The sequence below is a fragment of the Echinops telfairi genome, unplaced genomic scaffold (assembly GCF_000313985.2).
Source record: "Echinops telfairi isolate 266 unplaced genomic scaffold, ASM31398v2 ScPeMD7_4225;HRSCAF=4972, whole genome shotgun sequence".
NCBI lineage: Eukaryota > Metazoa > Chordata > Mammalia > Afrosoricida > Tenrecidae > Echinops > Echinops telfairi.
This window is the reverse complement of record NW_022108124.1, coordinates 7,303,167-7,318,769: the sequence shown is the minus strand read 5'-3', so window position 1 is coordinate 7,318,769 and position 15,603 is coordinate 7,303,167. Positions and strand designations below refer to the sequence as shown.

General features: G+C 40.3%; 1 protein-coding gene across 2 annotated transcripts in view; it reads right to left on the bottom strand.

Moving 5' to 3' along the window:
• Positions 1-15,603, bottom strand: part of TBL1XR1 (TBL1X receptor 1) — a 179,546-nt gene that overhangs the window by 14,610 nt on the left and 149,333 nt on the right. For both annotated transcript variants that reach the window (XM_045294981.1, XM_004708592.2), the window contains 6 exons: positions 12,896-12,959; positions 12,698-12,795; positions 11,357-11,417; positions 1,501-1,622; positions 1,316-1,390; positions 230-357 (listed from right to left, as the gene is read on the bottom strand). In XM_045294981.1, the coding sequence (XP_045150916.1) occupies positions 230-357; positions 1,316-1,390; positions 1,501-1,622; positions 11,357-11,417; positions 12,698-12,795; positions 12,896-12,959 (548 nt within the window). The remainder of the gene's footprint in view (positions 1-229; positions 358-1,315; positions 1,391-1,500; positions 1,623-11,356; positions 11,418-12,697; positions 12,796-12,895; positions 12,960-15,603) is intronic.

Sequence of the window (15,603 nt, the reverse complement as noted above, 5' to 3'; positions counted from 1 at the left end):
TTTTTTCAACAAATTAGCTAAACAAAGTTTATTATTTGGGTCTAATTAGTATTTCATGTCATCAAACCTAAAAACATTTTAGGAATTAAAAATACTAATAATGAAACACAGAGTTTAAAAGTTGCAGGATACATTTCTCCTTTCATGGAATCATCTCTGGCTTTATCCCACATTAGCTAATGGGTTTTTGACAGAAGACCTCTCAGGAAAAGAGTGAACAAAGCATTACCTTGCTAACATAAGATTGGCATTGGGATTATTTGTTCCTGGTCCTGTTGGACTCCATTTGATAGTATAAATTTCTTTATTGTGTGCTTGCAAATCATGGACACAGTTGTCTTGTTTCATACTCCATATCTAAACAGACAACAAAGAAAGTATGTTATCACTCTACACAGTGTCTAGTTTGAACGTCAGACTGGAACCTAAAGTAGCATGTAAACGACTTACAAGTCACACTAATAATTGAAAAGAAATTAGCATGAAGTTTCAAAACCTCAAACCCATCGAATCAATTCTGACTCGCGGCTACACTCTAAGACCGGGTATAAGTGCCCTTGCGGATTCCGAGCCTGCCGCTCTTTAGAGGAGCGCCTCCCCTTCTCCTGAGGAGGAACTGGTGGCCTACACCGCCGACCTCCCTGAGCCCACGTGCCATTTCACACCACCTCCCTCTCGAAAGAATTCTAAGACCGCTTTACCAACCACCAAACTCACTGTCATGGCTTCATTTCTGACTTAGAGGGATCTTATAAGAGCAGCTGGAACTTCCATCATGGACGTCGAGAGCCCATCTTTCTCCCTGGCTGTTGCTGTCAGGTGCCCTCGACAGGTGCGGTTCTGCCCCATGCACAACAGAACAAAACTCCACCCCGCCCTGGGCCAGCCTCACACACAATGTTCTGATGATCATATACATATTGTCTTCACAATACTTCTTAGCTAGAATTAGTGTATATATTTCAGAAAACAAAAATAAGACTAAAAATATTATTATTAACCACAAAAAAAGCAGAGCAAGTCCTCATACTTAAATTTATAACTTTTCTGGTGAACTATGAGAAAGTTAATTGCCACACTATGCAGAAGCCAGTACATCTCTCCCATTAAAACTGGATTACCCCTCTCCCGGCTCTGCATGGCTACACCTGCCACAACACATGTGACTTTCGCAGAGGACAGAGAGAAAGGGTGCCCTCAGGACCTGGGGCAAGCCTCCTGTGGCCTGTTCCTTCGGGGGGAGTTGGGGGGTGGAGAGGTGGGGCACACCAGGCCCTGGGAATAAAGAAAAAACAAATCAAAACAACTAAATTACCTTCAGAGTCATGTCATCAGAACAGGAGGCCAGGAGATTGCCAGTTGGGTCCCATTTGATAGCATTTACTTCATTCTAAAAGTAACAGTAAATATTCACAGTTTCATTTAGACATTAAACAAATTTAATGCAAATTCAACCTGAAACACTGTCACAATCACTTTAAATTGGGGGTGGGTCCTTACCGTGTGTCCCTGGAATGTTTTAATAGGTCTGTCTTGTCCTAATTTACAGACATGAATGCACATATCTGTACTACAAGAAGCAAAGGTGTTGTTGCTCTGCCAATCAACATCCAATGCTGGCGCTGGAAAGGAGGGGGAGAAAAAGGTAAGATTTGCATATTTGTTCTGCATGCACTGAAATCAAGGTGTTTTAGTTTGGATTCATGATGACATTCTAAAGTATGCGTTAACAGAAGGTAAAGCAGTTTCAACTTTTAAAGAAATTATGAATTCTTTAAAAATTAGGGTAATTATATTAATAGGAATTTATATACTATCAATACTAATTCCCATTTGGCATCCTCCTTTAGGTGAGACACAGGTATAGTAATACAGAGATTAGGGGGCTTGGCACCTTGCTCTGTAGATTACTAGCGCTGGTCTTGATATCCCAGTTGTAAATTGGTAAAATTTAACCTAATGATATAATTCTTTTTACATCCAAAATCTGACTGTCTGACAGAACAATAACTTTTGGCTCTCCCACTCTCTAGGTGCTGAATCCTAGACAAGTCACTTAACCTCCATGTGTTATTTGTTTAGCTAAAAATAGGAATATACCAACTTCACACATAGCGTAGACATTGTAAAAATCAAGTGAGAAGGTGGGTGCAGAAAAATGTTTTATAAATTACAAGAGTTACACAATCGTTACACTGAATAAAAAATTACTCACATTATCTACTCAGCTGATAAATGGACTATTATTTATACTTTGTGTGTGTATATCTAAGCCATGATACTTATCAAATCCTTCTTAAAATATACATCATTGTGAAGCATACAACTTTCCTCTAGTTCTTTAATGCTTCCCCTATCATGAGCTCAATTCTACCTTATAAATCTGGCTAGACCAGAGGATGTACACTGGTACAGATAGTAACTGGAAAGACAAGGAATCCAGGACAGATAATCCCTTCAGGACCAGTGGTGAGAGTGGCGATACCAGGAGGGTGCAGGGAGGGTGGGGTAGAGAAGGGGAACCAATTACAAGGATCTACATATAACCGCCTCCCTGGGGGACGGACAACAGAAAAGTGGGTGAAGGGAGATGTTGGACAGTGTAAAACATGACAAAATAATAATAATTTATAATTTATCAAGGGTTCATGAGAGAAGGGTGGCGGGGAGCGATGGGGAGGGATGAGGAGCTAATACCAAGGGTTCAAGTAGAAAGCAAATGTTTAGAGAATGATGAGGGCAACAAATGCACAAAAGTGCTTGACACAATGGATGGATGGATTGATGAGTTGTACAAGCCCCCAATAAAATGATTTAAATAAATACACACACATCATCGAATTCATATTCTCAGGAGCACAAAAAGCTGGCTAGAATTTAATAGTTATTCTGATTTTAGGTTTGATAGAATTAAAGAGTCTTTCCTTTCCAAAACCTAGCTAAGTAATGACAACAGGTGATTAGGTTAAGCAACAGAAACATACTAATAGCACTGGATTTGGAAAAACAGTAAAAAAAATTATGGCCCAGGATTATAAAAAATAATTCCTGATATTAAGGTTGGAAATAATGCTCCTACCCATCAGTCAGACTATAAAACTTCATGATTCAAGGAAAAATAGATGAAGCACACATTTATAAGGGTCTTCTTCAGTGCTAGGAAATAATTAGGCCCACAGCAAGTATTTGCTTGCTACCAAACAAATCTTAAAAACAAGACCCAGAGGGATGAAACTGATTTCAAGCAACAAGTGTATTAAAGTTCATAAATACTAGTTCACAGGTCTGTCTAAATAAGATAGGCTGGATGAACAATCTGGACGAGAAAACAACGGGACCGACAGTTCCGGGGGGACCTGGGATATGGGGACGTGGGGGGAAAGGTAGTGATGTTAACAAACCCAGGGACAAGGAAACAAGTGATCCAAATCGGTGATGAGGAGGGTGTAGGAGGCGTGAAAGGGCATGATCACGGGTTATGTAACCAAGAGGTATTGCTGAAACCCTGGTGGGGACTGAGCATGATAGTGGGACAGAGGAAAGTCAAAGGAAATAGAGGAAAGAGCTGGGAGGCAAAGGGCATTTATAGAGGTCTAGATAAAGACATGTACATATGCAAATATATGCATATATGAGGATGCAAATATATGTATATATGAGGATAGGGAAATAGACCTACGTGCATATATTTACAGGTTTAGTATTAAGGTAGCAGAAGGACATTGGGCCTCCACTCAAGTACTCCCTCAATGCAAGGATACATTCTTCTATTAAATTGGCATTCTATGATGCTCACCTTCCCAACACAACCGCTCAAGACAAAGCGGGTGCATAAGCAAATGTGGTGACAAAAGCTGATGGTGCCTAGCTATCAAAAGATATAGCATCTGGGGTCTTAAAGGGTTGAAGGTAAACAAGCGGCCATCTAGCTCAGAAAAAAGAAAGCCCACATGGAAGAAGCACACCAGCTTGTGTGATCACGAGGTGTTGAAGGGATCAGTTATCAGGCATCACAGAACAAAAATTCATATTGTGTGTTCACCATCCTGATACGAATGCTGAAGACAAATGGGTGCATAAGCAAATGTGGCGAAGAAAGCGGATGGTGCCCGGCTATCAAAAGATATAGCATCTGGGGTCTTAAAGGCTTGAAGGTAAACAAGCGGCCATCTAGCTTAGATGCAACAAAGCCCACATGGAAGAAGCGTATCAGCCTATGTGATCACAAGGTGCCGAAAGGATCAGGTATCAGGCATCATCAGAACAAAATATCTTACCATAGTGAATGAGTTGGGGAGTGTGGAGTAGAGATGAGCCAGTCAAGGTGCAATGTAGCAATGATCAAAAATACAACTTTCCTCTAGTTCCTAAATGCTTCCCCCCCACCCCCATCCCCCCATCATGATCCCAATTCTACCTTGCAAATCTGACTAGACCAGAGGATGTACACTGGTACAGATAGGAACTGGAAACACAGGAAATCCAGGGCGGATGATCCCTTCAGGACCAGTGGTGTGAGTGGCGATACTGGGAGGGTAAAGGAAGGGTGGGCTAGAAAGGGGGAACTGATTACAAGGATCTACATGTGACCTCCTCCCTGGGGAACAGACAACAGAAAAGTGGGTGAAGGGAGACGTCGGACAGGGCAAGATATGGCAAAATAATAATTTATAAATTATCAAGGGTTCATGAGGGAGGGGGAAGCAGGAAGGGAGGGGAAAAATGAGGAGCTGATGCCAGGGGCTTACATGGACAGCAAATGTTTTGAGGATGAGGGCAATGAATGTACAAATGTGCTTTACACAATTGATTTATGTATGGTTTGTGGTAAGAGTTGCATGAGCCCCTAATAAAAATGATTAAAAAAAAAAAAGTTACTGAGCATACAAGGAAAAACAAGACCAAGAATATAAATCATCAAAAGTGACCCAGAACAAGGACTTTAGATTTTGCCTATAACAAACAAGAATATTAAAGTTTGTAAACTGTATTCCAAATATACCCAAAAAGCTAAGTAAAGAAATGGAAGATTTAAAGAAACCTAAATGAAACATCTAGATATTAAACTAAGAGATTTCAAAAATGTATTGAATAAAACGGGCCACAGCTTAGATGCTGAAGAAGGAATGCAGCTGTGGGGTAAAGGTCACTGAAATGAAAACCGCAGGGAAGAAACGCTGGGAGAACTGGAACCTGCCGTCTATGTGATCTATCAGACCATCAGGAGAGGGGGCAGGGGGACAGCTGACAACCCGATGGCCACAAATTTTTTCTCAAATCTGAGGACAACTATGAATGAATATAACGAAAGAGGATTTTTCTTTTTTTTTTTTTTTAAGTATAACCAAAGATCAAGAAACGTGAAGAAAGCCTACCAAGGCACAATATAGATCGATTTTTTAAAAAGACAATGGTACCAAGAAAATCTTACAGGTCGACGGGGCGGGGTGTGAAAGAAGTCTTGGTGCGGGTGTGGATTAGGCAATGGAGATTCAAACCCACAGGCTACTCTGCAGGAGAAAGGTGGCGGCTGCAGCAACAAAAGATTTCCCTCTCAGATGTGCTAGCAAGGCTCTACCTGTGCTGCAGGGGTGCTATGAGTCAGTACGGGCTGGACGGAAGGCAGGGAGTTTTGAGTTACAAGTTGGAATTGGCTTGGTGGTGTGGGTTTGTTTGGGGTTTTAAATAGATAAAGACAAAAATGATAGGTGTTTTCCCGTCAAAAGCATGTTCTCTAAAGTAATAAAGCAAAAACGATTGTCAACCTAGAGTTCCATACACAGCAAAATGCCTTTCAAAATGATGGTGAAATCCTTTTTAGAACTGAAAAATGCTGATAAGAATTCACACCAGCAGATTCACACCATAAGTATTACCAGAAATATTAAAAACACAAAGAAAAAAGCAAAATATGTATACATCCCAAGAAGCACCAGTACATGAGCAAATATAATTATTTAATCTCGTTAAAATAGTCACTTGAGGTCGGGTGGTCGTACGTTACAGATGTGTCCTGTAAACCCTAAAGCAACCACTGGATAATAAAATAAAGAGTCCGAGGTGATAAGCCAGAGCCACGCAGTGCCATCCAGTCAGTTTCCACTCGCAAGCTCGCTGCCCTGAAGGACAGCAGAAGTGCCCAGGACGGTTCCCAAGCCGCTCATGCGTAACTGGAGTAGAGAGCCTCCTTTTTCTCCTGCAGAGGAACTCGTGGTTTTTAACCCCGGACCGAACGGCTCTGCAGCCCAACACGTAGCCCACTACGCTTCCTGAGTTCGGCAAAGCAAGAAGGGAAAATGGGAGTCATTAAAAATATTCAATTGATCTGAAGGCAGGAAAAGAGAAGAAACCGAGAAGATATGACAGAAAGAAACATGGCTGATTAAATTCACATGAAATATAAACAGTCTACATTACTATAAGAACTGAACATCACAGATGGTGAGGCTGACCAAGAAAGAGCAAAACTGACTAAATGGCGCCTAAAACTAAGTATTATATTTTAAACATAAGGATACCAAGCAAAGGTCAAAGGGCAGGAAAAAAGATGCATCAAACATTAACCAAAAGAAAGTTAGAATGGCCGTTATCAATACCAGACCAATTTGATTTCAGAGCATCATAGGAAAAGAAGTTACTAGGCAAAGATAACCCACACTCACTCACACTAAATGCACTGCTGGGTAGCTGACTACAGCTCATATCAACCCTATAGGACCAGGCAAATCTGCTCTGTGGGGCTTCGGGGCCTGCAAATCTTTACGGGAGCAGACAGCCTTATGGTGAGTATAAGCTGCCAACCAGGCACTTAACACACCAATGCTTAGCACAGTGTCATCAGAGGCCCTTAACAGGGACTTAAAAAAATAAAGTAAAACCACCAACCCACAGCCAAGAAGTCCGTCTCAACTCATAACAACCCCACTGAGGGGTCTCCAACAGGGGGCAAGCCACCTCAACTCTCTTTAGAGAAAGAGTGTGAGTGTGAAAGCCCACGTTCACTCCCAGTGCGGCCAGGGTTCAAATCCAGCATGAAGACACAATGTCCTTCACTGCTTACACAACTGTTAATATCAGTTCAAACCTATTTTGCCTAGTGACTAGGCAAAAGCAATTTCAAAAGAAATGGCAACTTCTTTTATTCCAATTTGTTAGAAATTTCAATATCTCTCTCGATAACACATGAAAGGAGAGAAAACCAGCAATTTTATCACATTATTAGAAAATGACCTCATGGATATTACAGGAACAATGCTATTCAATTAGAAATATTATCAAAAAGATCTACAGAAAACAAAAACCCCCAAATATTCAGGAACTGCTAGTACACTTCTAAATAAAAACTAAGTCAAAGAAGAAATAAAAATGAGAAGCAGAAAGTATTTTGAACTAAAATGAAAACACAACCTATTTTAAGAAATGAGCAATCATTAAGCAGCACTAAATGGCCATACTAGAAAAGAAAGTTGCCAAAGAATGACCTCACTTTCCACTTCGAACGGAAAAAAGGGGAAAGTGGCCAATTAGGTAAAGAAGAAAACAAATTAGTAAATATGGAATTCATCAAAATTTATGAGCTTCTGGTCTTCGAGAAATACTGTTAAAAGAATGCAAAGACAAACCACAGACCAGGAGGAAGTATCAGTAAAATGTACAGCTGAGTAAGGACTTACATTCAGGATATATAGCGTTCTCAAGGCTCGGTAATAAGGAAACAACTGAGTTAAATAAGTAATCCAAAGAACACAGACTTGACCAAAGAAAATAAACAGATGTTCACAGTATGTACCCCCAAACTAAAAACAGTCCCAACTTCCTTCATGAGATTAATGAATAGTCTACGTAACAGAATACCTATTAATACAAAAACAATGTACCACGGATACCTGTCACAACATCAAGGCATTTAAAATAATATACAGAGTGAGAGCCAATAGAAAGTAACAATCTATGTTGACAAGTCAAAAAGTACTGCTACAAAATCCTAACAAACTTTTAATCAAACAAAATCATCATAACGTGTAACTATTGTTTGTCCACATATCCACTATCATATCTATATCCTTCTGAAAGGATATAGACTGTGTTTCCTCCTCTAATATTCTCCAATTAATTCTGCATTCTTCAGTCAATCCCGATCAAAAATGTTCTTTTTGTATACTCAAAGGACTCAAATTATGTTCCTTTTCAATGTTTCTTGACTTCTGGGTTTTAAAAAAAAAAAAGCATCCGAAGAAGGAAGATTAGAGCTGAAGGCTGGATGGGGCAGGATTTCCCAATCCTTATGGGGCAGCTCTTGCTACTCTTGAAGGACTGGTACATTGTCAATGATAAGAGCAGCATTCCGAGATGCCAATTTCTGGACTTTGTCTTAACAATGCACCTTCCAATTTCCACAACAGTTTGTCCTAATGAACCTCCATGGTCACCCTGTTTCCTTGGAGAAAATCTATGGAGATTGCCCATTGAAAGATCCCCCCAAACACAGTCACCATAACCTGGTAGGCTAACCTGTGTGCCTGAATTAAACTGGTCCAGTAAGTCCCCCCAGAAGCTACCGTCTTGATTAGAGCTTTGTTTGTTGTTTTTGTTTTCTTTTGAAGGCACCCTAATGAGGTTAAGACCAATGGATTAGTTACTGGTTGAATCTGTCACGTTTAACCGTGCTGTGGCGGGTATAATCCTGTGCAAGTGTGATCTGGAGCCCATTTAGTTAATACTTTTTTATTTATTTTCGTATCGTGATGGAAAGCCGGGTGGTTATCATCAGAAGACCACAGAATAATAAACATCAAAAACAGCCATAGAAAAACGTTAAAGGTGCAGAAAGCTTTCCTCAGCTTGAGTATGGTGTTGGTCTCAGGGACATATGTAAGGTGAAAACAAATCAACCTGCACAGTTTAAATCCACAGTTCAGTTTGTCACTTACACCTGGCTATTTTTTAAAGCCTGGTTGGAAAGTATAGAGGCAGTAAGTTTATACATAAAAATGATTCAATAATATCTAACTTCACAGTTACATTCAAATACCTGATGCCCTGGAGTCAACTTCCAGTCATGGCGGGCCCATGTACTATTACAAAATAGAAGTGGTTCATACAGATTTCTTGGGTCTAATCTTTACAAAAGCTCAATGGCAGAACTCTCTTGTCAACGATTAGGCTTTAACATTGGGGAGCCCTACCCTATGCACACTTTAGCCCTGGTCTTCCGTGTTCACACATCATTTCCCACTCAGAATTTAAGGAACACTGGAAAGGAGCATTTGGATTCCCCCGGCTATGCCGGAACTGCCTTTCTGACTTGGTGTGGCCTGAGCATTTTGTTGCACCCAAGCACCTTACTGGGACTAGATGATTAATGTGCACATAGAACACTGTCTACTGGAGGACACAGCTGATACGAGATAGCAGCTAGTAATCCTGGAAAACATACACTTATGTTGACTTAGCAACATTCTCATGAGGGAGGAAAAACTTTTAGAAGACTTGAGCGAAGCCTGAGAAAATGCTCTAAGTGCTAGAAGCAAAGTAAATGAAGTAAAACGGGTATTTAAAACACCACTACCAGCAAATCGATGTATAAATACCTATTAGCAGAGTTAACCTTTAACCAAACTGAATTTATCAATACGAACGCTTGCAAACTTATATACGCTATTTGCAGTCCCCAGTTATGCATGTATTACAGAAAAACAATTTTGTGCCTTATCTGGCTTGTTGAGCAGCAATAAATAACCAAGTGGAGAAAGAAAGCGCAAAATGTCAGAAGCGGCAAGTTTAAATTTTGATAGTGACGCTTTGCCATTAGCAATGTTTAAAAAGTTACTGCCAAAGACTTCATTGATAGTTACCCTCTGAATCACAGGCCTCTCCCTAATAACAAAATCTTTACAGAAACAGGCTAGATCAAATTGTACAAAAACGACTCTTGTCAAGCTATTAAGGAGCTTGCTCCAATTTGTTTGTCAGTTAGTTACTGAAGTGAGGAAATACATAGAAAGCAGTCACAATGGTTCTAGGCTGAAAGGAAACCTGTATGAAGAGCTACCGTTTGGGGGGTGGGAGAGGGGAGAGTAAAGACACAAAAAGCATTGTCCTCTCACCATCTAGACATCTCTGATCATAAAAGAAAACACTGCCTCTTTCTGCACGAAGATATCTTGTGAATTAGTCAGACGATATTGGTGTGATTTTTCTCAGTAGCCTTGCCTGGGTGAACCTTCTGGCAAAAGCAGTTAAAAACTACTTACATATTCAAGGGCAAAGAAATTAGCACCACATCCCAATGAAATGGTATCTAATGACATGGTAGGGCTCAACAGGTATATACCAGGAGGCTTAAAAACATTCCTGGAAAGATGGAATGAAAAGGTAGTGGGATTTTTCCATGGCGTTTCTGAAGTACCCTCATCCCATGTGCCCACTCGCTCTAATTCTCTGACGGCCTGCAGCAACTTTATGACCCAGACCATTTGACAAAGAGGAATAAAATAAGCAGAATGTTTCTGAATCATTATTATATATTAAGTGACAGATACACTTTAACTGAAAAAATATGATTAGGTTTGTGTTCCTTAAAAAACAGAGAGATCAATATAAGGATCCAATTTCTAATGGCACTGGGAAAAGCTCATATTTTGAGTTTCAAGTACACAGGATGACTGATTTAGAAATGGTGATGTAAAATGAGATTATAGAGGAGTGTCTGAAAGTGAAAGCATATTTCCTATGACCACATCATTCGCATGAAAAATTATTCACAGGTAAGTGAAAGTGAAGCTCAAAAAGGTTAAGTGACTTGTCTTAATGCTTCTTAAGCAGGGTGGAATAGATATTCAAATCTAGATATTCTTACTTAAAACCCACAATCTTTCCATTAAGAAATATTATGACTCCTAATGGCAGTAGGCTACAGGTGCTTTATTTATGGTACATTTCATGGAAAACAATTGATGATCTTTAACAAGTGGCGAGTAACCTGACAGTCACGGAGTATCAACTTCTGAAAGGTCTGGTCTCAAGATTGATCATTAACAGTTCAAGATTTTAAACTAAGCACACGCTATATCAAGTTTAATTAGAAAACAACGCAAAAACCCACGGTCATTGAATGGGTCCCACTCATCAAGAGCACGAGCAATGCAGAGTAGAGCTGCACCGTGGGGTTTTCTTGGCTTTAATCTTAAAAGGAAGCAGCTTGCTGGCCAGCCCCCGCTCTCCCCCTCCCCCTTACCCCCAGGGTTCGTGAGTTCAAATCACTATCCTGTAGGTTGGTAATGAGCACAAACCTTCAGAGCCACCCGGGGACTTTGGAAACACAGAAGAAATCTACGCACAAGTTACAAAGATTTACCTGAATGGAAAGGAAACTGCTGCTTGGCTTCACCTGTGTGTGCATCCCAAATAATTGTAGTCTGAGATTACAGGAAAAAAGAAAGAAAAATAGGATGCAATGAAGTTAAAGGGATTTCATCAGACTCAAAAATAGATGCCTAATTGAAGTAAAGCACTATGAAGTTATTAACATTTCATTCTAACTAAATAGTACAATTAGGCTATTTCTTGGGGGGGGGGGATTAGGGGAGATAGGAAAGTTGTGCAGTTTAGTTTTTCCCTGGTGATTTTTCATCAGTCAGTTCATGTCAAATAAGATCAAATGTCTATTAACGACTAGGTACTTATATTCGATTCTACAGAATATAAAGGAAAAGCCCTTGCTTATGAAGCAACGTTGCAGTAATGTAATTTAAAATAGATTATTCTTGCAGCTTTTTGATGTAAGAGTTAAGTTCTTGGTTAATGAAGCTGGTTCTCAATAACATCACTCTGAGTTTAAAATGGCAGGTTGAATTTTACAATATTAAAACAATGTCTTTTACATGGCATCAAAGTGCGGTGTATCAACTGGAATGAATATATTCTCAATTCTCTTTAGCAAACGCCCGCTTACTGATGTTGCAGGCCTGAGGTACCGGGCAGCCAGCGGTGATTTGGTCAGGGGGCTCCCGCTCTCCCCTCCAGGGCCTCCTTCCCCGCTTCCTTTTCCATTTGGCGGTCACACTTTAATTGCCCAATTGATCACACCTTCCATTTTTCATCATTTCCCTTTCTGACACCACACTGTGCTAACCCTCCCTTACCAGTAGGCCATTTCCGGGATTAAAATGATCCTAAACATTTTTCTCCCTTACTCATTTTTGGGAGCTGTAGTACAGAGAACGGCCTGACTGAGAAATGGAGGCGACCACATTTCGAAGCCATCTGTATTCACCATCCTAGTTAAGTGAGGAGAAAGTTTATAAAAAGTTCCTTCATTTCTTACATTTTCAATTAAGCACCAAGAGTCGGCTAACAGCCTGGCTCTAGCACTTGCCGGGGAGTCACGCCAGAGGCACATGTACTGATGAGCTGAGCCAAAACTGCAGAAAGAAGGGGGAGGCAAGGCATCCACTATGGCTCAAATTCCGGCCAAACTGGGGAGTGGTAACAGAGATAAGGGATAAAGGGCATTCTGCTACGTAGATTCAGGAATGAGCTCATAGAAAAACCTAAGAAAAGCATTTTTACAAGAACTATCTTAAATTTCTCAAATGTGGATGCTTCTATTATTTGTGTGATTAGCAGAAAAGCAAGCACTGCTTGCATTTGTACTATTGTAAAAACCTGTACAGAATTAGTTAAATTTTCTTTTTACCTTGTCTACTCCAGCACTAAGGATGAAATTTCCTTTCTTATTCCATTTTAATGCAAATATAGGGCCTTTATGCTGCCCTAAGGTGCTAGCAAGGGTACCTGAAATTTCAAAAAAAACAAACAAACCACATTCACATTATTGGAAACTTTGTAACTCGGATCAACAGCAACAAAGTAAAAGGGAAAATGTTTCACTTACCATCTTTAGTCCATATTCTGGCAAATCCATCATATGAACCCGTTGCTAGAAGTGTACCTTCACTCTGCCAGAGAAAGATTTCTTTCAATTATATAATCCCCAAAGAACACTCAAATACTTCATGTTTCTGTTCTAAGTAAGCACTCTGCTTTAAAACTTCCAATCTTGCCTATTCAGGACCACGAAACACCCTCCTCACAGTGAGTGCGGTTGCTTCTGTTCTTGGTGGTCGCTTACTTAGTCTGCAGACACACCCACATCTCGTTCTCGGCAGTAACCATTCTGAAGCAAAATCGACAGCCGACATCCATGAATAATAAAGGTTACTGGATGGCAGCGGGGGTTTTATATATTATATATATGTTTTTTCCGTTTAACTCCCTGCCTGTTAAAAAAAACCTATGCCCACATGACCCAAACAATAGCGCTTTGAATGATCAGATTCTTGAGTATTATTGAAAATGTTTCCTTCCTTTGCTAATTCTATTTCATTGAGAAAGCCTAACTAATAACAAGAGCGACACAAGTAAAGAGCCAGTTAGCTGCCTAGACTACTTACTATACACAGAAATCCACATACGTTTCTCTGAGGTGCTATTACTGCTTTGCTGGGCCCTGCCTTATCCTCGGCACGTGCAAACGTTTTAGACGCATCTGGCAGACAAATAACTGCGGTACTCTAGTACTGGAGGCAGAGACTGAAAACCTGCCTTAGCCCCTCTGGATGTGTTTGAAGGGCACTCCAGGCGTCCACCTTCTGCACTGCTCGTGTTTTTCCGCTTTACTACCGAGTGAGCAAAAATAAAGCACTCGTTGGTTCTGGGGGCAACGGACCCCCTCCTGCCAGTATGTGAATAATTCTGTGGGGTTCTACCTGACAGAGAGGAACCCAGGTTGAAGACCAAAGCAAAAACGTACTTCTGCACTGCACAGGTGGAAAGCTTGCCATAAGACTTATGGTTCTCTAACAATTTAGTTTATGGACCGACCATTGAGGTAGGAAAAGAACACTTTAGAGTTCTGATATCTCACAGGCGTTTGCTTTGACCACGGAAAAGAACTACTGTTATTCAAGGTCAGTATAAAGATTCAAATTCACAGTGAATAATAGCTCACAAAAGTCTACCATTTTAAAGTGATAATTCATAGTTCCAAATCACTGAGATAAACGGACATAACAATATTTGATAATTATCCTTTTCAGTGTGAACAGTCTCTTTCAATTCCCCTGTCTTTGACTAAGACATAGTAAGGATCTATACCATGAGGCTAATTCTTTTTCATTTATTTATTTATTTTTTTTTAAAACAATTTATTGGGGCTCATACAATTCATCACAATACATAGATCAATTGTGTAAAGCACATCTATACATTTGTTGCCCTCATCATTCCCAAAATTCGATAGCCTCTAATTTTCCTTTTTCCCCCCTCCCCTTCCCTTCCTCCTCCCCCCTCCCCCATGCACCCCTAATAATTTATAAATTATTATTGTATCTTATATTACACTGTCCGGCGTCTCCCTTCACCCACCCCTCGGCTGCCCGTCCCCCAGAGAGGAGGCCACACGTAGCTCCCTGTGATCCATTCCCCCCTACTACATCCCCTTTCCCTCCTGGTATCGCCACTGTCACCCCTGGTCCTGAGAGGTTCCTCTGTCCTAGATTCCCTGCGTTCCCAATTCCCGTCTGTACCGCTGTGCATCATCTAGTCCAACCAGGTCTGCAAGGCAAAATTGGGGTCCTGGTAGTTGGGGGGAGGAAGCGTTCAAGAACCAGAGGGAAGTTGTGGGCTTCATTATTGCTATACTGAACCCTAAGTGACTCGTCTCCCCACTACCCCTCTGCAAGGTGCATGAGGCTAATTCTTAGTTGTGATCTGACCATCAAATCATATTGCAATGTGCCAATCCTCTGCAGTTTCAGAACTATCAAAGTTTATAGATGAGGGAGGGTAAGCACGTCACTGCGCATTGTAGAAGGGAGGCTAAAAGGACACAGGTGTGACTTTGGAATGAAGACCTTTAGTGGTACAGTCATTCTTAAAGCTAGATTCCATTTCTTAGGGGGAAAAATGGAAGGTCATTTGGAAAGCCTCTCAATTTTTTTTTTTTTTAAAACAACACACATTCTATAAAGATAGGTTGTTCACTTGCTAAGGTGTGGGAGGTGGGGTGGAGGAGTAAGTGGCAAGGGAGGGAGGGGACGGCAGCATAAATTAAAGAAAAATATATGGGAACTATAAAAACGGAAAAATTGTCATAAGCTAATCAGGAGAATGGAAGGACACATAAGCTAGCAATCATTTATTTGAAACTGAAAGATTAAAAATCGGTATTAGTAATGAAATAAAATCTTTTTGTCAAAAGAGCTGTTATCTCAGAAAGATATTCTATGTCTGTTTGTCTATATGCATAAATAGAACTACAACTGTAATAAATCTTTCAAGTTATCAAGACTAATTAACAATCCTATAATCCTTAATAGGCAAGTGACAATGAAGTTTTCTTTAGTTCAAAGCCAAATGAGAACAAGAAGAACTTAAAAAAAAATTTTTTTAAAAACTTCAGTCATATAGATTTCTTTATACCCCAACAAAGGAATTCGTTAAGGTCTTGCTTGATACGTTGTTCCTGCTATTAGGTTAAGGATTTGCACCTATAACCAAATGTACTTAAAAACTATTACCACCCTTCTACTTTACACGTCA